Below are 24,843 nucleotides of genomic sequence, written 5' to 3' on the forward strand. Positions count from 1 at the left end.
TTTATGCTATGCTACATTCAGTTGAATTTCACATTGCTCAATTATGGTAAATGGCCGATAGTTGTGAATATATAAGGCAACAAACTTGACCAAAGATTACATTTCTTTCTTGCATTTTTCATACTTAAAAATAACTATATAGTGAATATGTTCCTTTGCTGCTTGGCACAGTCCATGATTTTCACTTGACTGAAAACTAATTTGTATCCAAAACTCTCATGTTGTTTAAATCACAGCTAAAAAAAAATTTTTCTTTTGGTATGTAACTAAGATGGTATACTTCTCTTTACAGATCTGGGAAGACTTCCTGAGAATCAGTGGCATATCACTTGAGAAAAAGGAGAGAAGTGGCCCTGAGATGCCTGATTAAGTATATGGGGGAGAGCCTGGAAGACCTTATCAGTGTCCACCACGTATGTATTGGGCTTTGTCTATTTTTCTGTCTGTATGTATTAATATTGTGATAATATGGGGTAATTACATTTGCTCTTGAAAGATATTTAAACTCTGTAGCTTAATAAACAGTAATATGATGACCAATCAGGTACAGGCAAGGACAATCGCATTGTTTTATTGTAATGCATACTTTGAAGCAGACAACACTCATGCTACAGTAGATCATGATAGTGTAGTATTCACCACCTTTAGCAAAAAAGTACAATTTTGACTTTGTGTCTTATCTGTCTTCTACCTTTCTGCTATATTCATCTCAATACCTGTTTGTCTGACCAAACTCTTGATTTTTTTTGTCTCCCAGGACAGCCCGTGGTCAGAGATGTGCCAAACCTGTCGAAAGCATGATGCCTTCTGTTTGGACTTACCTATGCCTCGACCTCAAGTATCCCTCAAAACGGGTGTATACTTTTGAGATATATCAGAGGCTCTTTGTGGGATTGGACCTCATGCGTCCGAAGCCATCATCGAAGCATGCAAATCTCCTGACCAAGTTGTCTTAGGTGATTTCTCAATGGCATCTGGCAATGCAGTTCCAGTGTGATACAATGTGATGTTATGGCTCACATGTACCTTTATCTAAACATTGCAGATTGGGCAGTTTGGATATTTTACTTTACTGTTCAAAACAGGTTGAAAATGCACTTACTGTATACAGTGCTTGTTTTATATTATGGTGCACATGTGCAGCCACATTTATTGACTGTTTTGTAGTCCCTGTTAAAAGTGACACTGGTTGACTTTGAATAAATGTTATTGTCTTCAATCTATCTTCCCATCTTTTTCTTCTTTATTTAGAATTTAATTTGTAATTGTTATTGACAAAGTCTGTTTATGTAAAGTTAATTAGTGTAGTACTTAGACTATATAGCCATTTTTATTTTTATTTTCTGAGGTTATAGGCAGGATTCAATTAAAATGTTTATTCACATATGATTAGGTTAATTTTACTAAGAACATAAACTTCATAAAACCTAATTAAAATTAGTACAAGTTACTTGTAGCAACCTATAAATAAGTTACCTGTACCAAGAAAAGTAGGTTTATCTAACTGAGTAATACTAGAACTATTAGTTAACTCAACTTGATTTTGTTGTGTTTGTATTAAGTGATGTTACAGTGTTTATTATACTTAAAAAATGCTGCAAGTTGATTCAACTTAAAACATCCAATGCAGCCACTTGCCTCACTTTTTATAAGTTAGATCTAGGTATTACTTTTTACAGTGTATACGATGAGTTTCATTTTTGGTTCAGTTTGAAAATGATGTTTCTTATTTCAGAAAATGATAGAATGCATGTTTATCTTCTAACTAATTTTATTTACTGTATTTCAGGTGCACCTGAACCTCTGAGCTGGACGTCTGAAGCGATGATCACAAACATGATTGTGAGTTTGTGAGAATGTGAGTGTGATTTTGTCAGACGTCAAACATCAGGTTCAGATCTTGAGTTTGTGTCTCTCAGGTGTTGCTGTGTTTGTCTGCGCTGTTTCCCATCTTGATGGGCACTGATGTGGTCAAATCAGATTGTTTTCTTGCCAAAGACTGCTGTGATGTTTATTGGAGTGGCAAAAATGCCATTGGCATGTACACCATCACCTCAGTGGATGGATTGGTGCAGGTCTACTGCGAGATGGTTCCCAGCGGAATAAATGACAGAGGACACTGGATGGTACACATCTGAATCTGAGCCAGTGTTTTAAAGCTACTGCTTCTGAGTATGAAATATTTATTTTTGCAGCTCTGTTTAGACACAGCAGTGAAATCATACAACAGCATTTACATTTGTTGCTAAAGAAAGCCTGTCAAATTTCCAAATAAAAAGTATTTTAATGTCGTAAAAAGTTCAGTAGATGAATGATGTGAAATGATGATTGTGTGTGAAAGCGATGAATGATTTATGAATGTTTCAGGTGTTTCTCAGGCGAATGGACGGCGAGGTGAATTTCTTTAGGCCATGGGAGAGTTATAAGAAGGGTTATGGTAATAAAGAAGGCGAATACTGGCTGGGTGAGTGTTTTTGTGATGTTTTGGGCTACAAAAGAGAAAAAAAAAACAATCAGGCAAATAGAAAACTTGGACATTTAATCAGGATTGCAGTAAAAATGCAGATTTATATTTGTTCTTTGATGTACTAAACCAGTTTCCTTTCATGGTTTTAACAGGTTTAGAGTTTCTTCACCAGCTGACCAGCAGGAATCAGTATAAACTGAGAGCAGATTTGGAGGACTTTGAGGGGAATAAGGCTTATTCTCTGTATGAGTCTTACTCTGTTGGCTCTGAGGCTGATGGGTACAAACTGCTTGTGAGCGGCTTTGTAGATGGAGGAGAAGGTGAAACAAAGTAAAGACGTTTAATTTTCCAGTTTTAAATTTTGTGACCCTACTGGTTGTTTTGCTAACAAAGCCTTGTTCCACTACATTAGGGTATTATGTTTTTAATGACGTTCCAAACTTAGGTTTGGGAGGAGCCTAATCGTTCATCATTCAACATAAGCAGCACTCCTTGCAATTGCAATTCCTCGCCCTGTCCTGCGAACAGCATCCCAACCCAACAAACTCCTGCGCTTCTGCTCCAACTAACAACGCTCTGCAAAGACCCTCTTAATCCGGTTCCACTTTCAGCTCATAACAAGAGAAATCAGGCCTGTCAACGACTGAATGCGTTTCTCCGCTACAGAAATGTGGACAATAAACTGATGAAAGCATGCTCTACTCCCCAAACAACTAAAATTTAGCTCTGCGCACCTTATCCCTGGCTCCTTCCGCATCCAGTTGCTGCTCTGAGCGATCTTTCTTTACCTTACGAAAGCATGTATCATGATCAGAGGCTTATGCGGTATTTCTAAACTTATAATTATATTGAATAATTAACAAGTGATTTTTTTTATTCACAAATTTCAGGAGGAGCACACACAGATAATTAACACAGCCAATTCATCATCAGCAATCACACTCCCTATCCAGTCAGCACGAGAGAATCCCTACAAATAACAAAAGCAGTCTTACTGTAATTTTTTTTTTCGTTTCGCAGCCCTCGGTTCGCTACTTTTGCTATTTTATCACAGTCCCATTTTTGGAGCAATTCCGCAGCAATCCCCAGGATTACTCCTTCTCTGCCAGTCATCGCCATCAAGCCTCTGGCTCCATCGCGGCCACCGCTCTGCTCAATAAGCCACACGATTTCCCAGACGCCGAGGTTTAACCTCACCTCCACGGCCGAAACTCCCAACTTCCCTGGCATCCGCATATCATTCGGCAGCGCCAACAATTCCTCTGATTGGAAAGTGTACAGTATTCAAGCCCCAGGCAAATGCTCATTAATTCCGATGCATTGTTCTCATGGAAGGTAAACAAAGTGGATCCGTACGATCTATTCGCCACCCTCCAAATCAGCCAGCCTCACTCCTAAATCCACTCCAGCTGCCAAGGCAGCCAATAGATCGAGCAAAGCCCCGAACTCACCTCACTCGACACCACCATTGTCCTGCACAAGATCTGGCTCCTCGCGAACATCGGGCTGCAGCAGCAGGCCTTCAACGAGCTTTCAACGCCCCAGTTCTCACCTCACTCACTTCCCGCTTTGGCTTAGCCTTTCACCGCGGCTCTCCCGGTGAAAGGCACCTGCGGGAGCGGACACTACTGCGGCAGTGTGGAAATACAGGGAAGGAGCCTCTTCTCTACTTCCACGCCTCAGCAGTGTTCACTCCAGCACATGCTTCCTCTGTATTTCTACACTGCCGCAGTAGTGTCCGCTCCCGCAGGAGCCTTCCCTGTTTTTCCATCCTGCAGCAGTAGTATCTGCTCCTGCAGGAGCGTCTTCTCTACTTCCACACTGTCGCAGCAGTGACTGCTCCACAAGAGCCCGCCCCATCCTCCCTCCCGACACCACCACCATGATTCTTTTTCAAGCAACGTCCAGCACCCCTCTATCCATAAGCTCTGCAAGTTTGAGGGGTTCTCGATGCCCCACGCTGGCTGCTGTCCTGTGGGGGAGAGGGGGGGGGGAGTTAGGGGGCTAAAATGCCTAGCTGTCTACCCTACAGTGCACAGTAAAAAAGAAACATGTCAATCTGAACGAATGATCCAATCTAAACTATTAAACAGTTGCCGAAAGGTTTCTACATATCGTAGAATAACAACCTCTACAGCCCTGAATGTCAGCGAAGACCACATCGACTAGATGAGCCCCAGAGACGGATCCTCAGTGAAGACCTCGTCACCTAGACGGGTATCGGCACAAGACCACGGGAACCAGATGAGTCCTCTGCATCTGGCCAGAGGAGAACTGGCCCCCCCAACTGTGCCTGGTTTCTCCGAATTTTTTTTTTGGAGTTTTGGTTCCTTGCCGCTGTCGCCTCTGGCTTGCTTAGTTAGGGACACTTTTTTCTTCACACAATATTGTATTTTATTTTATTGTATTTGATGAACTGCCTTTACCTGAAAATTGAGTGTTTACTGTTGCCCTTTTGTATTATTGGTGCACTATTTCCTATTTAATACTGTACAACCGCTTTGTCACAATTCTGTATTGTTAAAGACGGTATACAAATAAAGGTGACTTGACTTAACTATCGTCCCCACCCAAATCTAGAAGTTTCATTTGGAACTGTAACTGTCAAAACAGTAATGTTGCAATCCATCCATTTTGACAGTTTCAACATTTTTTTTTGTCATACATTATTACCCCATTCATTGTAGAATACTACCTATGACTTTGTAAATGTTCAAGGCATAAAGCCTTGTTATGCATTGTTAAATGTTGTTGTTCTGGTTTTATGGACAGCGTTGCTGAACAAAAACAAGACAAGGCAAGGCAAGTTTATTTATATAGCACATTTCATACACAAAGGTAATTAAAGTGCTTTACATAAAATGAAGTAGAATAATCATAAAAAACAATAATAAAATCAATAAAATCACAAAAAAGGAAATAGAATAAATCAAAAACAATCACAACAATAAAACAAAAAATGTAAAAACTTTTACAATTATTTAAAAATTGATTTAAAATAAATTTAAGAGTTAAAAATAGAAAAGGATTTTACATAGTGCAAATCAGTTTGGACGTAGCACAGTGCTCATTCAGTAAATGCACAGCTAAACACATGAGTTTTGAGTCTAGATTTAAATGCAGCTAATGTTTTAGCACATTTGATCTCTTCTGGAAGCTGATCCCAACTGCAGGCAGCATAATAGCTAAAGGTGTTTCTAACTCGATCATTTTTGGAGTTTGGAAAAGTCCCAGAAAGAAGTGAGGTGTTCACCACTTCTAAGAGATCTGCTTCTAAACAGTTAAACACACTTTTGAAAAAAGATGTGGGAAGTGTGTCAAGGTTGCAGGTTGAGGATTTAAGGTGCTGTACTATTTCTTCCAAAGTTTTGCTATCAATTGCTTCAAAAACAGACATAGTGATTTCTTTTTGAAATTGCGGTCTAATCTGTCTGACCTCTGTATAACTTGAGGATATGCTAATCACCTTTCTGATATTATTGATCTTCTCGGAAAAGAAGGAGGCAGGAGCTGTTGTAGTATGTCACAGTCTGTCTGTGACGAGCTCTGTGGGCAGGGCTCAGCCGGGATGGTGTCCATGAGCAGTGCTTGTTGTGGCTGTGTGGTGTTGTCAGTGTCCTTGTGGGATGTGTCAACCACATGACGACTCTGAACCTCAGAGACAACAGGAGATTGAATTTTCACTGGAGGAACCTCTGCAGGACATGGGTCTCTGTGGCCCATCGTTAATTGGCATTCTTCTCCTCCTCTTTCTCACTAGAGATGAAGATGATGTCCTGCTGTCCGTGTCCTGGCAGGGTAAAGGTCGCAGGTCAGTGCCAAATGAAAAGCAGCAGTTGGTGTGAAACATTTTAATAGTTTCAAAACATCTGATATGAAAAAGTCTATTCATTGTCAAAGTCATTGTTGTGCTCAACTTCATCGCACTAACGATCTATCTTTCAGTGAGTCATGATTCAGATGTCAAAGAAGGAGAAGTTGGTTCATTCTGCAAACATCGCTGGCATCTTCTTGAGAAAAAGTTATAAAAGTACAAATCTGACAAAAGTAAATTCACTCATTTAAAACACTTACTTTTTAAAGTGTTTACTCCAAATTCACCTGAAGCCCTCACCAAAGAGGTCTTTAAAAATCTTTTTCTGTCCACCTTGAGGTTGTACACCCGTTTTCAGCTCTCCATCCAGGATGCATTTTGGTAGACATTTAAGTATTTCTGTGTTTGGGACTTTATCCTGACACTTCACTTTCAACAGTTCGCAGAGGCAGAAGGAATGGAAGTGGTTCAACTTCTTAGCATGAAGCTGGTAGACTGCCCAAGTTTCAGAAGTGTAAAGGAAGGCAGACGAGACTGAAGTGAAAAGTGAAAGTTGTGACAGCATGAAAATGCTCCACCCATCCCTCAAGTATTTGGGATTTCTCTGTGAGCTGTGTTGTTTACATTTACATTTACATTTACATTTATTCATTTAGCAGACGCTTTTATCCAAAGCGACTTACAGGTGGGGAATATATCAAGCGATTTGTCCTAAAGAAGCAAAACGACCTACGAAGTGCTCAAAATACCATTTAACAGGCATTGTTAAAATAAGTACAAGCTAGAAAGGGAAAAGAGTAGAAAAGGAATTTTTTTTTTTTTTTTTTTTTTTTTTTCTCAAGTCAAGTAGTGTCGAAAGAGATGGGTTTTCAGCAGTTGCTTGAAAGTTGTTAGGGAGTTGGCATTCCGGATAGCGGTGGGAAGATCATTCCACCAGCCAGGAACGGTGTAAGAGAATGTTCTGGAAAGTGATTTTGTGCCTCTTTGTGATGGTACAATGAGGCGTCGCTCACTGGCGGATCTCAGAGTTCTGGAGGGAGTGTAGATTGGTAGCAGTGAGTGGAGGTAGGCGGGCGCCAAGCCTGTGGTTGTTCTATAAGCAAGCATCAGTGTCTTGAATTTGATGCGAGCTGCAATTGGGAGCCAGTGCAGGGTGATAAAGAGAGGTGTGACATGGGCCCTTTTGGGCTCGTTGAAGACCAGTCGTGCTGCTGCATTCTGAATCATTTGTAAAGGTTTGATTGTGCATGAGGGAAGACCGGCTAGAAGAGCATTGCAGTAGTCCAGCCTGGAGATGACCAGGGCCTGGACAAGAAGTTGTGTGGCCTGCTCAGTTAGAAAGGGCCTGATCTTTCTAATGTTGTGTAGGGCAAACCTGCAAGATCGAGCAGTTTTAGCAATGTGGTCTTTGAAAGTCAGCTGGTCATCAAAGATAACACCAAGATTTCTGGCAGAACTTGATGGGGTAATTGTTAAAGTACCTAAGTTGATGGTAAAATCATGTTGTAGAGTCGGAGTGGCAGGGAAAATAAGGAGCTCAGTCTTTGCCAAGTTGAGCTGTAGATGATGTTCTTTCATCCACTCCGAGATGTCCGCCAAGCAGCCTGAGATCCGTGCAGCTACTGTTGGATCATCTGGTTGAAATGAAAGATAGAACTGCGTGTCATCAGCATAGCAGTGGTAAGAGAAGCCATGTGCCTGTATGATGGACCCCAGTGATGTAGTGTAAATGGAGAAGAGGAGGGGTCCAAGAACTGATCCCTGAGGAACCCCAGTGGCCAGATGATGTGCTTTGGATACCTCCCCTCCCCAGGCCACCCTAAAAGACCTACCTGTGAGATAAGATTCAAACCAGCGAAGAGGAGTCCCTGTGATACCCAGTGATGAGAGGGTGGACAGGAGGATCTGATGATTGACTGTGTCAAAAGCAGCAAAAAAGATCCAGCAAAATGAGTACCAATGATCTGGAATCAGCTTTTGCAATCCGCAAGGCTTCAGTGACTGACAGTAGTGCAGTTTCAGTTGAGTGGCCGCTCCTGAACCCTGACTGGTTAGCATCCAATGAACTGTTCTGCGCGAGAAACAGTGATACCTGGTTAAAAACGACTCGTTCAAGTGTTTTTGCTATGAATGGAAGGAGAGAGATCGGTCTATAGTTATCTATAAGTGAAGTGTTTAATGTAGGTTTTTTGAGCAGTGGGGTTACCCGAGCCTGCTTGAATGCAGTGGGGAAAGTGCCTGTGAGGAGAGATGTGTTGATGATGTGTGTAAGTGCTGGTAAGAGTGTAGGAGAGATTGCTTGGAGAAGGTGAGAGGGGATAGGATCTAGTGGGCATGTTGTAGGATGGCTGGAGAGGAGAAGTTTGGATACTTCTGCCTCAGAGAGGGGACAGAAGGAGAAGAGTGGGGTGTTAGCTGTGGATGTTGTCGGTATTAGTTCCTGTACGTGTGGAGCCAAGAGCTGGCTGCTGATAGTTGTAATTTTGTTAGTCAAGAATGTGGCGAAATCGTCAGCTGTTATAGAAGTGGTGGGAGGTGGTGGGGAAGGGCAGAGGAGCGAATTGAATGTTTTGAAGAGGTTACGTGTGTCTGGAGCATTGTTGATCTTGATGTGGAAGTATGAGGATTTGGCAGCATGGACTTGAGCAGAGAAGGATGAAAGCAAAGACTGATACATACTCAAGTCAGATGGATCTTTAGATTTGCGCCATTTTCCCTCTGCTGCCCTAAGTTTGGACCGATGTTCGTGGAGAACATCGGATAGCCAGGGGTTAGGAGGGGTGGCCCATGCTGGCCTGGAAGAGAGAGGACATATAGCGTCTAGGCAAGAGGTTAAAGTAGAGCATAAGGTGTCAGTGGCTGTATTAACTTCTATAGATGAGAAAAGGGTTGTAGAGGGAAGAGAGGAGGACACTACAGAGGAAAGATGGGAGGGTGAAAGGGAGCGTAGGTTTCGTCTGAAAGTAACAGGTAGAGGGGTTGGAGGTGTACTGGCAGTAATATGTAAGTTACAAGTAATGAAGAAATGGTCAGAGATGTGTAGGGGTTTAACCAAAGTGTTGTCTGCGATGCAATTGTGTGTGTAAATTAGGTCTAGGTGGTTGCCCGATTTGTGAGTGCTTGTAGTAACAAGGCGTTTGAAATCAAATGAAGCTAGGAGTGAGTGAAAGTCTGCAGCATAAGGCTTGTCCAGATGAATGTTAAAATCACCAAAGACTAGAAGTGGAGTGCCATCCTCTTGGAATGAGGATAGCAGCCCATCTAGCTCATCTAAGAATGTGCCCAGTTGACCAGGAGGGCGGTAAATGACCACAATGTGGAATTTAATTGGAGCTGTTACTGTGATCGCATGAGATTCGAAAGAGTTAAAGTTGCATAGCAGAGAGTGGTTAAAGAATTTCCATTTATTAGAAATAAGTATTCCAGTACCCCCACCCCTTCCAGTGTGACGAGGGGTGTGAGAGAATTGTTCCATCAGAAGTGAGAACTGGGGATGAGCTAGCAGTTTGGGGTCCATCCAATTCCTTGATGGAGTAGTAGAAGTGTCTTATGTTATTCATGTTGGCATAGGCCTCGGTTTTTGCAAGATTACTGGCTCAGCCACTCATCTTGAATTTGCGCTGAAGTGTGCCAAGAACATTGTTAAAGGCTACCTTGTTTGTTGGAGATCTGTTTGTGAGATATATCCTGTGCAGTCTATGCTTTTCTTCCAACAGCTGTTCAATTTCATCGTTGTCATCAAGCCAGTCATGATATTTCTGCTTGCCAGAACCAAGTAATCCATAATGATGCATAGGGATCTGGACATTGGCTGCTAGGTTCTCCAGTTCTTCTATCAGCTATTGCTTGATCTCGACTTTTTTTTAGTTTTAAAGGGGTCCTACTATGCTTTTTCACTTTTTGAATTTTAGTCAGTGTGTCTTGTGTATGTTAGGGCATAATAAAGGTCTACAAAGTTACAAATCTGAAAGCCTATCCAAGGGGAGATATTTCATTTTCACAAAACCCCTTTTCAAGAACTACAACGAACGTCTTCTTTGGACTACAGAGTTGTATTCTGGGTCTTATGATGTCATAACATGGGCCATTAGAATACCATTAAAATAAGGCTGCATTTACACTAGTGCATTTTTGTTTTATAACACATAACTTTTGCTACGGTTACGCCTGTTGTTTACACTACTCCAGCGTTTTCGACCCTCGAATACGGAGACTTTTGAAAACGCTGCAGACCCCATTTTAGTTTGAAAACTTGGGGGTTTGCGTTTCGTTTAACTTTAGCGATGCAGCGCGGAAAGCTGCTTCTGGGACGCTTCAATGAGCCACAGCACAGCTGGTATAAACACAAGCATTAACTAGGGTGGCAGCGATCAGCTCCGGTGGCTGTGTAGATTTATTCCTCTTATAACACGAGTGTTCTAGTATGGAACCTATTATATTAATAAAACTTGTGTGGCAGTGTTGACAACATGTGTGATGGACATCATTTATGCTCCAATGCATTATTTATAACTTTATATATAATGTTCCTAAATTTGACATGATCAGGGATTATTTGCTCTTCATCTGCAATTCATCTTCCAATTTTTCAGTAGGTCATATTTCAGTATTTCATTGCTGCACAGAAGGCTGGCATCTGAGTTCTTATGAAGTTGTGGTATGAAAAATAAAGGGTCTAAGATCAATTCAGTGCTGGAGAGAACAAAAAATAGAAATGGGTTTTCGTTGGAGTCCACTACACCAAAAGGACTAAGGTCACATTTGGCTGATTCCCTTTCTGGTTTACTGTAAGTGATCTGAGAACTATATGTGAAAACACCCTAAGATAGGGTGAATAGGCAAGAGTTGTGAAAGTTAGGTTCCTGAGTTTGATGCTTTGTAATTAACCACAAAGTTAACAAGTTGGCACATGGGGTGAAGAGAGCATGTTGCAACCTTTGTTATGCTGGTTGAAAGTGGCAATGGCTACGGAATGCAAAAGATAATTTGAGAAACATCTCAGTATTTTTTGTTCATATGTAGCGGGTCCCGGCTAGGTCTCCACTGGCAGATATATATAATCCTCTCCTAGGAGTGCTGGAAATACATTAAATATTATAGAGAAATCAGTGACGCAGGAACACAGTTGCTCATTCTCCATTAACTTGGATTATCTTTATTCTCAACTTCAATTTAACTTTGTATCTGCAATCATGAGTTATTTCCTGTTATTTTTGTCTGCTCTGCATTTAAGCACAGGTTATATCCCCATTTGGATGACATGAAAGGTCTGTTTTCACATAAATGTATACTCACATATTTTACAAACATTAGCTTATCAAAATTTGTATGCAACCAAAAATAAACATTTTCCATTTAAATCACGTTTTGATCTATCATCAATCATATCTGCACTTCTCTCTTTAACATCTGTCATCTTCGTTCTCTTATCAAAAGAGTATTTTTGTAATAAATGTACATTTTATAAGTGTTCACTTTATACAACAGGATAATTCTCATTTGCAGTTAAGTTTTGTTACATTTACTCTATAAAAGCTCACACTTCAAAATAAACATCTCTGCCTCATAACTTTGGCACTCAGTTCTATGAACTTACTCAGTATTATTGTAATATTAACACACATGCGCCCTTAAACATGGTCGCAGCCGTAACTGGTCTTATGCTGTACATTCACATTAACTTTTTACCATTTTAACACACATAGCTGTTTTCCACGCACGCTGAAATAACCCGCCAATACCCCGAAGTCATAAAAAATAAATAAAAACAATCTGCGGGCACTGGCCGCCATTTTCTCAGCTACGTACTGTCAATTTAAACTGTTTACACATTTTACATGTTTTAAATTTACGGAGCACACTTCACTGGGGATTCATATAAGCTTAGAAACATCTGGAGTCACATAAAAGGTGTGTCACTGACCTGGAAATACATTAAATATTATAGAGAAATCAGTGACGCAGGAACACAGTTGCTCATTCTCCATTAACTTGGATTATGAGCTCATCTTGCTCTGCGCATCGCTAAATGTCCCTGTGTGACGCTACTCGCCATTACTGCCACCCTGTGTCTATTTTAGGAAATACATGTTGTGTGCTTTTTCGTACTCTCTCATTACTATTCAATTATATAAATCAGAATAAAATAAAACACTGCTGCAATTGTCAGGAACGAGATCGGGATCCAATTGCAGGTGCAACAAAAATTCAATATTTATTTGAAAACAAAAATGTTCAGACAAAAAGTCAGCAAAGCAGCAATAACAGCCAGCAAGTGGTCGGACGGACCAGCGCGGAGCACTTGTCCGCTTCAGCAAAGCCCACAGGAACGAAAGGCGGCAGGGCGGCGATGAATAGCCGCGGCTGAATTCCGGAGGGAGCGCAGCGTGCGAGCAGGGAGAGAGCGGGCGGAACTGCCGTGAAAAGAAGGGAATCCTGGCGGAGTAGAGCCAAAGCGGGGAGCAGGAGAGAATCCTAAAAGGCAGGCCAGCGAAAAACAAAAGTTGAAAAAGACAGGAGCACTAGACTAGCAGGACTAGGGAACATACGGCAACTTGATGACAAGGCAAGAGAGTCAGAGCTTCCACACACAGAATAACGGACTGACGCAAGACAGAAAACACAAGGGCTTAATAAAGGGGAGAAAATTAGGACCAAACAGGGTGCAGGTGATGGGGAAAATTAGCTAACAAGGATAACAAGAGGGGCGGGGTGGACACCACAATGACAGCGCAGCACATGGCGAGCTGTCAAAACAAATGAACGTGCTCAGGACAACAAAGCACCCAGACAACAAACACAAGACAACAAAAACCTAGGCAGACCACACCGAGATCGTGACAGCAATAGAAGGAAAGAAAACAAAAACTAAAAATCGCAACAAAACTTATTTTGTGAGTGTCACACATACAGTGAAAGTAACCAAAACAGCTTTGTTAAAAATTCTTTAAATAAGAAACTAAATTTGCCAGCGGGTCTTTATGAATCATTTATTCATTCATTCATTAAAATGGCTGATTCGTTCAGGAATTAAGTCAATGGCTCTCTTTGGACATTTGAATCATTGGTTCACTCGATTCATTCAAAACGCGGATTCAATCAGAAACTAAACACTGCTCTGTTGCCCTAAAACGTGCAAAAATTCTGCTATGGCTTCAGAGGTAATATGTTGAGCAAAAACATGTAATATATTGTTTAGAATAACACAAACCTCTTTTTTTGCACCAATATCTTGAATTTTAGTGCAGAACTACATTTATAGACTTTTGTCAAGTTTACAAATATGATGCAGGGCAACAACTTCATAAATGTCAAATATAAATTCTTTACGACTGAAGAAATAAAGACATAAACATCTTGCAGGGCATGGGGGTAAGCAAATTATCAGGAAATTTTTATTCTGAAAGTGGAGGAATCCTTTTAATATTGTTTTCATGTACTGTGTAGCATGCAAAATACGTATTTAGTTGTGTGTGTTGTGTTCTCTCTGTGCAACATGTGGTTCTCTGGCTAACCTGCTAACAGGAATACCTGTTAGCTCGCAATTGTCTAAAAATGTGTCGTTGAATAGTGAATGTTTGTCGTTATTACTTGTTCTGATAAAGAACAGAGCAATATGTTGGTGTACAAACTGAAGTGCTTTATCAATATGTTTCTGTGTTGGGCTAAACCATATACCATGTTTGGGCGTTTACCACTGAGCTGTAGGTGTAACTAATTTTCAGGTAAAGTTGTTAAAGGCAGGTTGATTTGTTGGGTGGTAGAAATTCCACTATGCACCTGCTTTGAGGTAACCTGGGGCATCTCTGGTGATACTTAAAAATGCATACACATTTACAGTGTCTCTGGTAACACCCTGCCACGTCTATGACTTGGGACTGAGATCTCTAGTGTTTCACTAACCTGGGGAGCGTTTCCCAAAACAACTATGGTCGCTGTTACCAGTAGAGTTCAATGCAACTAACAACCACAGTTAGCTAATGATGTTTTTTGAAAACACACCCCTACTGTCTAGCAGTACCAGTGCTTACAAACAGGTAAATAAAAAAAAAACTTAAATAATATATTAAAATGTCTTGTACATACAGGTTAAATAAAAACTGTACTGTACATGTAAATGTAAAAAAATAAATGATAATAAAATAAAAAATAAAAACTTGACTCAAATGAAGATTACATTTTATTATGTTTTAACATTAATTTATATTTAATTTAGTGATTTCTCTACATACCACTAGAGGGAGTGGTATTCATACCACAGTTTGAGAACCACTGGCTTATTGGAATCACAGAGAATCCACATGAGAAAAAAACTACGGATGGCCTTCAGATTTTTTTCATCACTGATTAAAAAAATTTCCGTCAATGATGGAGAATTTTCGGTTAACGTGACCTCTGCTGGGCACATAAGCAGTACTGCTGTGAAGCATTGCCTCTAATGTACGACAGTCGAGAGACACTTAAGCCATACAGAATGCTGTTTTTTTTTTTTTCCTTGTAGTAGTAATAGGAACTTCCTGTGTTTCTGTGCCCCACTGATAAATATAATGACAATAGTTCCATCTCTTTGGATAAAAGTACAATGTTTTAGCCTACTGTATAGAAAATAAAGATTGAACGTAAATGTCAATAATAAACATTACCGTGATAACATGTATAGCCTATTACATTTCCCACTTGTCTTTTAATGACATGTACAGTGTGTGTGTGTGTGTGTGTGTGTGTGTGAGAGTGAGTGAGAGAGAGAGAGAGAGAGAGAGAGAGAGTGAGAGTGAGAGAAAGAGTGAGAGACACCAAGAAGCTAGAACTGAATACATACTGAAGAGTTTATAACAAATGTATGCATAATAATGTGTTTTTTATAATATGTAAATGTTTTTAATTAATTTTTATTGTAGAGTTATGCAATTTGGGGGGGGGGTATCTATGATATTTTTAAATGTTTTACCTTAATTTTTATTGATTTAAAATGCAACAATTTGTGTAAAATTCACTGTAAGGAAAATATACCTGTCTTATTTCATTCATGGAAGATGTACAGAGCAGTGAGCCCCGAAGACAGGAGTTGAGAACCACTGGTTTAGCTGAAGACTGCTGCCATCTATTGGAAGAAAACCATGGGACATGGGACAAAACATGTCCAGCAATTGCTATTAGGTTTAAATTGTTTTAATTGTAAATTGTTATGAGGGATTAATAATAGAATGTATTTAACACAACTAACACAACTATCCCTTATAATTTAATTTTATCATTATTATATCAATTCTATGACACTTATTGTCTTCTCACTACATCTACAACAGTGTGTCCACAGAGAAGGGTTTAACCGTTTACATGCTGCAAAATGGATACAAATGTTTTTTAATGATGAAAAAGAGCTTGTTTTATCAAAAGCAACACTTAATAAAATTTCATAGCAACGCAAGGTTGTTTTTCAAATGATCCCAAATGTGGTTGTAAATGATCCCAGCTGAGGAAGAAGGGTCTTATCTAGCGAAATAATTGGTTCTATTAATAAAAATAAAACAATTTATATACTTTTTAATGCTAAACGCTCGTCTTCTCTTACTCTGCTTGGACAGTTTTTTCTGGTTCATGACAGTTAGGGTATGTCGAAAAACTCCCATCTCATGTTTTCCCTCAACTTCAAAATCGCCCTATATCGCTGTTTTACCTTTTTTGTTAAGGGTGTTTGATCTTTTTTGTATCATTTGCAACTTTTGCAATGATGTAGGATGATTTTGAAATGATTTTTGAAGTTGAGGGAGAAAATACAGTCTGAGATTTTCGACATACCCTAACTGTCTTGAGTCAGAGTACACAGAGTTCAAGGACTGCAAGGCAAGATGAGTGTTTGTGTAAATAACCGATCGTTTCGCTAGATAAGACCCTTTTTCCTCGGCTGGGGTTGTTTACAACCGCATTTCAGTCCATTATATGGGGAAAAATGCTAAAATGTTTTCCTCAAAAAACAATTTCTTTACAGCTGAAGAAAGAAAGACAGACATGAACATGGATGACAAGGGGGTGAGTACATTATTTGTAAATTGTTGTTCTGGAAGTGGAGTTCTCCTTTAAAATGACTGCAAGTTCAGGTTTTCGTCACCACCGTCAGATGAATATTTGATTAGTTCACACCAGATACTTAAAGGAAAGATTCACATACTTTTGCCACTCACAAATATTTAACACAAGATTATTTTTCTCAAAAAATAAATGACAATGTGTATATTTTTTTCTCCTTTGTTTGATTGGATTCTCTTTGTCAGCTCAAAATCTGATGATGTTTTGGGTCATACTTATGCAGCAATATAGAAAATTCTAAAGGGTTCACAAACTTTCAAGCAGCACTGCATATGTATTTTAAACTACATTAATTTCATAGCATTACGCAACAGTTGTATAAAAGTTTGTAAAAACAAAATTTCAAAACAATGTTCACACAATGTTTTCATTACCTAAATTTGTTACCTGAGAGATTTGATTTCACAGGTGTATCATCTGATTCTTTATAGAATGTCATTGCATGTGTAAGATTTATTCTCATAGAAATGACTAGAATGCATCCAGACACATCAACAGAAGCATCAACATACATTTAGCCAAATTTTGTAATAAATGATGCCAGTAAATGTAGACAAATAAACATAAGACCATTAAACTGACTGAATTGGTCCATTATTTCACTCTTACATGTAACTGCACAGGTTTAGGGCTCTGTTCTGGTCTGCTGCGTTTCTGTTAAATAGATCTAATGCAGTTAATTGATGAATGACGTTCACCTAGTGCTGTTTGAACATAAAGTCAAAAATGTCAACATTTCAAGATACTGGAAGAATTTCAAAAGATCGGTTATGAAGAAGTGGAGTCATCGTAGTACTTTAAGTTCATCATGCCAGCGATGGTGAGCCTATCTTGATCATTTCTCAGCGAGTCATGGGTCAGCTGTCACAGAAGGAGAAGTTGATCCATTTCGCTTCATTTGGCACGTGCTCAAATTACTGGCAACTTTAGAAAACTTTAATAATTAACATGTAAACAGCAGAGATACGACTGACAAAAGTAAATGCACTATTATACAAAAAAAAAAAAATTAGCAATATATCACGCTTTTCTCCAGAATCATTTTACCGAAACATTCATCTAATGTTCTTTGAATGTTACTACTCATTTCAGAATGTTCATAACACTCCCAGAATGTGTACATAACCAAGGAAAAACGCTTAAAAATGTTGAGACAACATTGAGATACATCTTTATAATTTATATGGAACACTAGCAAAATATCTTTAGGTTTTTTTTGTTAACTGGGTAAATGATGCTGCAGGCTTCATCTTGGGTACTAGATTGCCACACTGGTGATCAAAACATCTGACGAAACTTCAAACATCCTGTTGTTTTCTCAAGCAGCTTGTCAGATTCTGTCTGATAATGGCAAAATAGGTTCTTTTAGAATCTGGTCTTAAACAGGTCTTAAAAAGTCTTAATTTAACCTTCCAAAATGTAAGTCCTTAAAAAAAAAAAAAAACTCTTTAATCAGAGTAGAAAATCTTGAAGGGTTCATGAATTGGGAAAAATCAACTTTTACCTGAGCCTTTGATACATAAGAGGTCATCGTACTAAAACAATATCCTGTAAGTTTCGGAACTGAAAACTTGCTTAAGTTCACCTAGTGCTGCTTGGACATGAGGTCAAAATGTCAACATTTCAAAACATCTGTTATGGAAAGTGGAGTCATTGTTGTGCTTCAAGTTCATCATGCCAGCGATCTAACGATGGTGAGCCTATCTTGATCATTTCTCAGCGAGTCACGGGTCAGCTGTCACAGAAGGAGAAGTTGGTTCATTTCGCTTTTGGCACGTGCTCAAATCACTGGCAACTTTAGAAAACTTTAATAATTACCATGTAAACAGCAGAGATACAGCAATTTACATAATTTAATGATGAGATTAGAAAAAACAGATTAAAGTAAATGCACTATTATAAAAACACTTTTACCTAATATATTCTCAAAGTTCACCTAAACATTTGAAAACACTTGTTCTGGTGTTTAAGAATACAGTTTACTGCTTACTCAGCTAACAGGGAATGTTCTCAAAACATTCTGGCAAGGTTCATTAAGAATGAACAAATGTTCTTCCAGCAACATTAATAGAATGTTTGATCAAAGTTCTCTTTTATAATGTTTAAAAACGTTAGCACAGAAACATTATTTAGCAATACAATCAATCGTGGAACAAAACAATTTGTTCACATCAAATGTTACTACTCGTTTCAGAATGTTCAGAGAACATTCAAAAGTAACATTCCCATAATGTTCACATTACCAAGCAAAATGCTTAAAACTGCATGTTTTGAATGTTGGGAGAACATTTAGGAATGTTTTTATAACTTACTTATTTTTAGACTTTAGACTTTGCAACTACATGTCTACTAACTCTTAGAGCAGACTGTTAGGTTAGGTTCAGGGTTAGCAGAATAAGTTGACATATACTTGCAAAGTTTAGAAGACTGTTAGAAGATATTGAGCTGACAGTGTATCATGGGTGTCGCGAGGCCATTTTTAGAGGGGCTATAGCCCCCCTAAACTGACAGCTCAGCCCCCCTAAAATTTTGTGATTAGCTCCATAAACTGTACACAAATTTGTGTGATACTAGGGCCATTACTTTTTATGCTTTACATGTTACCCTTCAACCCAGTCTCACGGTAATTCAGTTCAATTCAATTCAATTCAATTCAATTCAATTCAATTCAAATTTATTTGTATAGCGCTTTTCAAGATACATGTCGTTGCAAAGCAGCTTTACACCAAATTGGCATTTTTACAATATATGTAGTAGTAGCTTGATGTACATATGGAAGAGATGTGTGGTAAAGATCAATTAATGACGTAATCAAACAGACAAAAAACACTATAAATTAGTAGCAGAATTCGGTAGTGCTGTATGTTTTCAGGGTTGGCATCATCTGAAGTCCTTCTGTGGGGTTGGCATCATCTCTTCTTAAGTGTTCTGGATCCACACTGGAGCTTGTGAATTCCTAGTTACCACGGGATGTCAATCCCATTGCAAAAACAGAGAACAAATAGGAACATAATTAGCGTAGCTGCTGTTCAAACTAAGAAAAGGAAGATTTGTTAAACCAGAGCTAAAAGATTAATAATGAACATTTGATCAGATATAACTGCAGGAAAAGTTTATGAGATGCATTATTTGAATGCTTGGCTAAAAAGATGTGTCTTTAATCTAGATGTAAACAGAGAGAGTGTGTCTGAACCCCGAACGTTATCAGGAAGGCTGTTCCAGAGTTTGGGAGCCAAATGTGAAAAAGCTCTACCTCCTTTAGTGGACTTTGCTATCCTAGGAACTACCAACAGTCCAGAGTTTTGTGACCTTAGGGAGCCTGATGGATTGCAGCGTGGTAGAAGACTAGTTAGGTACGCAGGAGCTAAACCGTTAAGGGCCTTATAGGTAAGAAGTGCTATTTTATAGCTGATGCGGAACCTAATAGGTAGCCAGTGCAGAGACTTTAAAATTGGGGTAATATGATCATATTTTCTTGACCTGGTAAGGACTCTAGCAGCTGCATTTTGGACTATCTGTAGCTTGTTTATTGAAGATGCAGGACAACCACCTAGTAGTGCATTACAATAGTCCAGTCTAGAGGTCATGAATGCATGAACTAGCTTTTCTGCATCAGAAACAGGTCACATGTTTCGCAGCTTGCCAATGTTTCTAAGATGGAAGAATGCTGTTTTTGTAACATGAGAAGTAGTTTGTGACACAGTCACAAATTTTTAATCTATTTATTCGTGTTTACAGATTTTCAATCTAATGTATTTTAATAGGGATCACGCAAGATAAGGGGAAATTCGTGTCCGTGAACAGGAGCCAATAGATTACATTTTCGTGACAATATCACGAATTGCCATGAGACTGGGTTGTACCCTTAGGAGATATCATCAGAAAACATGATGTAAGCTTTCACCGTTACCCTGATGATACTCAGCTCTACATTTCTTGCGGCTCAGCGAAACATACCAATTTGAAAAACTAAATATGTATTTGATATAAAAAAAAAACTGGATGACGAGTAATTTCTTACTGCTAAATTCTGAAAAAAAAAAAAAAAAAAAAAAACAGAGGTGCTAATTATCGGACCTAAAACCTCTGCATGTAATAACCTAAAACACTGTCTAATACTTGATGGCTACTCTGTCAATTCTTCGTCGTCAGTTAGGAACCTAGGTGTGCTATTATTCAATCATTTGTTTGAAAGCCACATTTATAGCATTAGCAAAACTGCATTATTCCATCTCAAAAATATATCGATAATACAACCTATTCTCTCAATGTCAAATGCTGAAATGTTAGTTTATGTGTTCATGACTTCATGATTAGATTATTGTAATGCTTTAATGGGTGGTTGTTCTGCTTGCTTAATAAATAAACTCCAGCTGCTCCAAAATACAGCAGCTAGAGTTCTTACTAGAACCAGAAAGTATGATCATATTAGCCCGGTTCTGTCAACACTGCACTGGCTCCATATTAAACATTTTATAGATTTTAAAATCTTGCTACTTATAAAGCCCTGAACAGTGTTGGGGGTAATGCATTACAAGTAACGTAAGTTATGTAATAATATACTTTTTTCAGGTAACTAGTAAAGTAATGCATTACTTTTGAATTTCTAAGAAAAATTATCTGAGTTACTTTCTCAAATAAGTAACGACAGTTACTTTTTTTTCCCCATTTATTGATTGACAAGTCTCCTGTCAGGAAATTGGCATTAAACATGATGTTACTGTATTCTAGACTAAATGTGAATATGCATTAATTCATCTCACTCACAAAAAAAACAGTGTCTTTGCTGCTGACCTTCGATGATGCAATTCAACCATACTAATCAGCAAAAAATACTTTTGTGCTTCTCTTTTTATATTATATATATATATATCTGAAGAGTGATCACTTGCATAAATGTACTTTTCTTTCAGCCTGAGGTGAATTCATTTCACATTTGGTGTAAAAGGGCTTTTACATTAGAATTGTTTTATATTAAAAACAAAGAAGCAAGCCCTGCCCAGATTTAAAAAGTAACACAAAAGTAGCCCAACGCATTACTTTCCATAAAAGTAACTAACGTAATTAGTTACTTTTTCAGGGAGTAATGCAATGCATTACTTTTAAAAGTAACTTTCCCCAATACTGACCCTGAATGGTTTAGCACCTCAGTACTTGTGTGAGCTCTTATCACATTATAGTCCCTCATGTCCGCTGCATTCTCAAAACTCTGGCAATTTTGATACCTACTGCCTAATACTCTAGCACTCTGTTCATTTACTAACTGCTTGTTTTCTTTATATATAAAAAAAATAGCTTCTCTATTTTTTTTTATTCTGTTTATTTGTTTTCTTTTTATTTATTATACAATTAACAAAAAGCATGTGCTATGTGTACTGCGTTAGGCTACCTGAAACTTGTCATAGTACTTGCATATCATTGCTCTTTTGTTGATTTTGGTTGCTTCTAATGTCCTCTTTTATAAGTCGCTTTTGATAAAAGCAACTGCTAAATGACGAAATGTAAATTTACTAGTTTTAATAAGGTCTAACAAAAGTCTTTCACAAAAGCTGCAGAAACCCTAAAGAAATTATTTCAAATAATATATGAATAAATTATTTAAAATCATATATGACGTGTGCATTGCCTGTGTAATCACTTAATACTTCTAAAACACACAAAAACAGCATATTGCTTTGCATAAACTTTTATTGATTCAAAAAAACAGAGACAAGACAGAGTATGCAGAAAAGTCATGAACCAGATTTAAACATATTTTTAATTTAAGAGGGCAATGGATCTGTGGATGGATTTGAAGAGAGCAGTCCATTGCCGCTCACCACAGAACTGTCTGAACTTGAGCAATTCTGCAAGGATGAATGTGCAAATATTCCCCAATCAAGGTGTGCAAAACTACTATAGATATATCCAAGGGACTGATGACTTTTCCAACCCAGTTCATCTAGTTTGTTTGTTTGTTTGTTTGTTTGTATTAATTTGCTTAACTTTTTTTTTTTTCATTAGTTTGATATTGTAAATAAAACTGTAAATAAATCTGGAAAAGGTATTTGAAATGGGGTTTGATTTCAGGCTGTATGACAAATAAAGAAACTATTTCAAAGGGGTATGATGATTTTCTGTACAATAAGCACTGACGCCCTCCAGGGATGTGTTCAATCCTCACTGCTCTACACAAATGACTGCACCTCTAACGACAATTCATATACGTTATATTCGTACTGGCATTAAATGCCACAGTTTAATGGGTTAATTTATCAGAGACAGAAATTCAACAAACGCACACTGGCTTTTATTTGTGCACGCAACATGAATCAATCTATGTAATGTGTGGCAGATGCTTTGTCCAGTGGAGCTTCTTTCACAGGCATTCGGCTGCTTTATTTTTTTTACTAACCACCAGATAGCATTGTTTTCAGAGAAAAACATTCCAGCATTTTTTCTCCATATAATGGACTGATATGGTGCCCCGATTTTGAACTTCCGAAATGCAGTTTAAATGCAGCTTCAAACGATCACAAATGCGGTTGTAAACGATCCCAGCCGAGGAAGAAGGGTCTTATCTAGCGTAACGTTATTTTCATAAAAATAATACAATTTATATACTTTTTAATGTCAAATGCTCATTGTGTCTCGTCTCTGGCTGGACTGTTTTTGTTCCGGTTCATGACAGTTAGGGTATGTCGAAAAACTCAAAATCTTCCTATATCGATGTTTTACCTTTTTTGTTAAGGGTGTTTGATCTTCTTTGCATGTTCACTTTGCAAAGACTGGGTCGGAACTTTTGCAGTAATGTGGGATGATTTTGAAATAATTTTTGAAGTTGAGGGAGAAAATACAATTGGAGTTTTTCGACATACCCTAACTGTCTTGAACCAGAATACACAGAGTTCAACGAGAGCATGACAAGATGAGCATTTGAGATTAAAAAGTATTTAAATTGTATTTTTAAAAAAAATGAAAATAACCGATCGTTTCGCTAGATAAGACCCTTCTTACTTGGCTGGACTCATTTACAACTGCATTTGTGATCGTTTGAAGCCGCATTTAAAATGTATTTTGGAAGTTCAGACTTGGGGCACCATATCAGTCCATTGTATGGAGAAAAATCCTGAAATGTTTTCCTCAAAAAACATAATTTCTTTACGACTGAAGAAAGAAAGACATGAACATCTTGGATGACAAGGGGGTGAGTACATTTTATGTGAATCTTTGTTTTAGAAGTGGACTTCTCCTTTAAGGGTTTTTTCCCAAATTTTGGTCTTTCCATCACTCGTTTCTGATGCGATACTTCGAAATGGGCATAAACACAGGGTGATGGCAACATAGCGTCTAGGTCACATCTGTAACCCTCTTTCCCTGAATGAGGGAACGGAGACGTTACGTCAATACTGACGTATTTGGGGTCCCCGAATACGTCAGTATTGACGTAACGTCGTAGTGTACGACTGAGGGGGAACGTCTAGGTTACATCTGTAACCCTCGTTCCCTAAAGGAGGGAACGGAGACGTTACGTCCTCCTGCCACAATCCTGAACTGCGCTGAATGCTGGGTTGCGTCTAGGCTCCTCAGCATAAACCTGAATAAGTGGATGCACGCCGCCATCTTATATACCTGTGTGTATGGGGGAATGGCTTGGCATGCAAATTCCACTCGCCAATGTTCATTGGCCTGTTTTCTTAAGCTCAGAGGTGATTGGGCTCCCAAGTGAGACCCCAAATACGTCAGTATTGACGTAACGTCGTAGTGTACGTGTCACGAATCTGGTTGTTGACATGCGGTCCGCTCACCACCAGATGTCGCTCTCACCCTGTCACTTCACTCAGACTGTTGCACCACACCCCGGACTACATTCCCCGTCATTCAGCGCGCTGACTGGGTCAGCACCTGTGACCAATCAGCGGCGCTATAAAAGCCCCGGTCTTTCCCCTTGCAATCCATGGAGTATTGTGATTAGTATTGTTGTTGTGTTTACCATTGTTTTCCTAGTTCCTTGTTCCTAGTTCCCGTGTTTCCCCGTGTATAGCTTTCCCGCCTGGCCATCTTGTCTCGACTGTCTCGCCGCTGGCCTACTAGACTATCGCTTGCTTTTTGGATTATTCTCTACGTCTTGCCTTTGTCACACCTGTTTGCTACTGTTTTGACCCTGCCTGATCGACCATGTTTTTGTCTCGTCCATTAAATAAAAGCTCGCAAATGGATCCGCTCGCCTCTCGTCTCACTCATACCGTTACAGTACGACTGAGGGGGAACTATTGTCTCTTGTTGTAAGTTTTAGTTGTAGGCTAGGGTGACCAGATGTGCCACTTCTCGGGCACACGTTCAGCACAGGATTTCTAAATTGCCTAAATAACAAGGTGTTGGCTGTTTGCACCATGCAGATTGATCGATGTATGACATCAAAGTAGCCTAAAGTTTCTTCAATAATTGACAAGATTATTTATTATTTTTAATGTACCTAGTGAGAGGTCCTGTAGTC

The 24,843-nt window shown here is 38.8% G+C and overlaps 1 protein-coding gene and 1 long non-coding RNA gene across 2 annotated transcripts in view; both read left to right on the forward strand.

The window, feature by feature from the left end:
- The first annotated feature begins 275 nt into the window (after positions 1–275).
- Positions 276–1,219, forward strand: LOC127176440 (uncharacterized). Its single transcript, XR_007829101.1, has 2 exons — positions 276–413; positions 758–1,219. It is a non-coding gene; the product is annotated as an uncharacterized LOC127176440 (long non-coding RNA).
- A 575-nt stretch (positions 1,220–1,794) lies between these two features.
- Positions 1,795–24,843, forward strand: part of LOC127175834 (microfibril-associated glycoprotein 4) — a 44,454-nt gene continuing 21,405 nt past the window's right edge. The window contains exon 1 of the mRNA XM_051127123.1: positions 1,795–1,842. Within this exon, the coding sequence (XP_050983080.1) occupies positions 1,825–1,842 (18 nt within the window). The 5' untranslated portion in view covers positions 1,795–1,824. The remainder of the gene's footprint in view (positions 1,843–24,843) is intronic.

The sequence above is a fragment of the Labeo rohita genome, chromosome 14, assembly GCF_022985175.1.
Source record: "Labeo rohita strain BAU-BD-2019 chromosome 14, IGBB_LRoh.1.0, whole genome shotgun sequence".
Taxonomy (NCBI): Eukaryota; Metazoa; Chordata; class Actinopteri; order Cypriniformes; family Cyprinidae; genus Labeo; species Labeo rohita.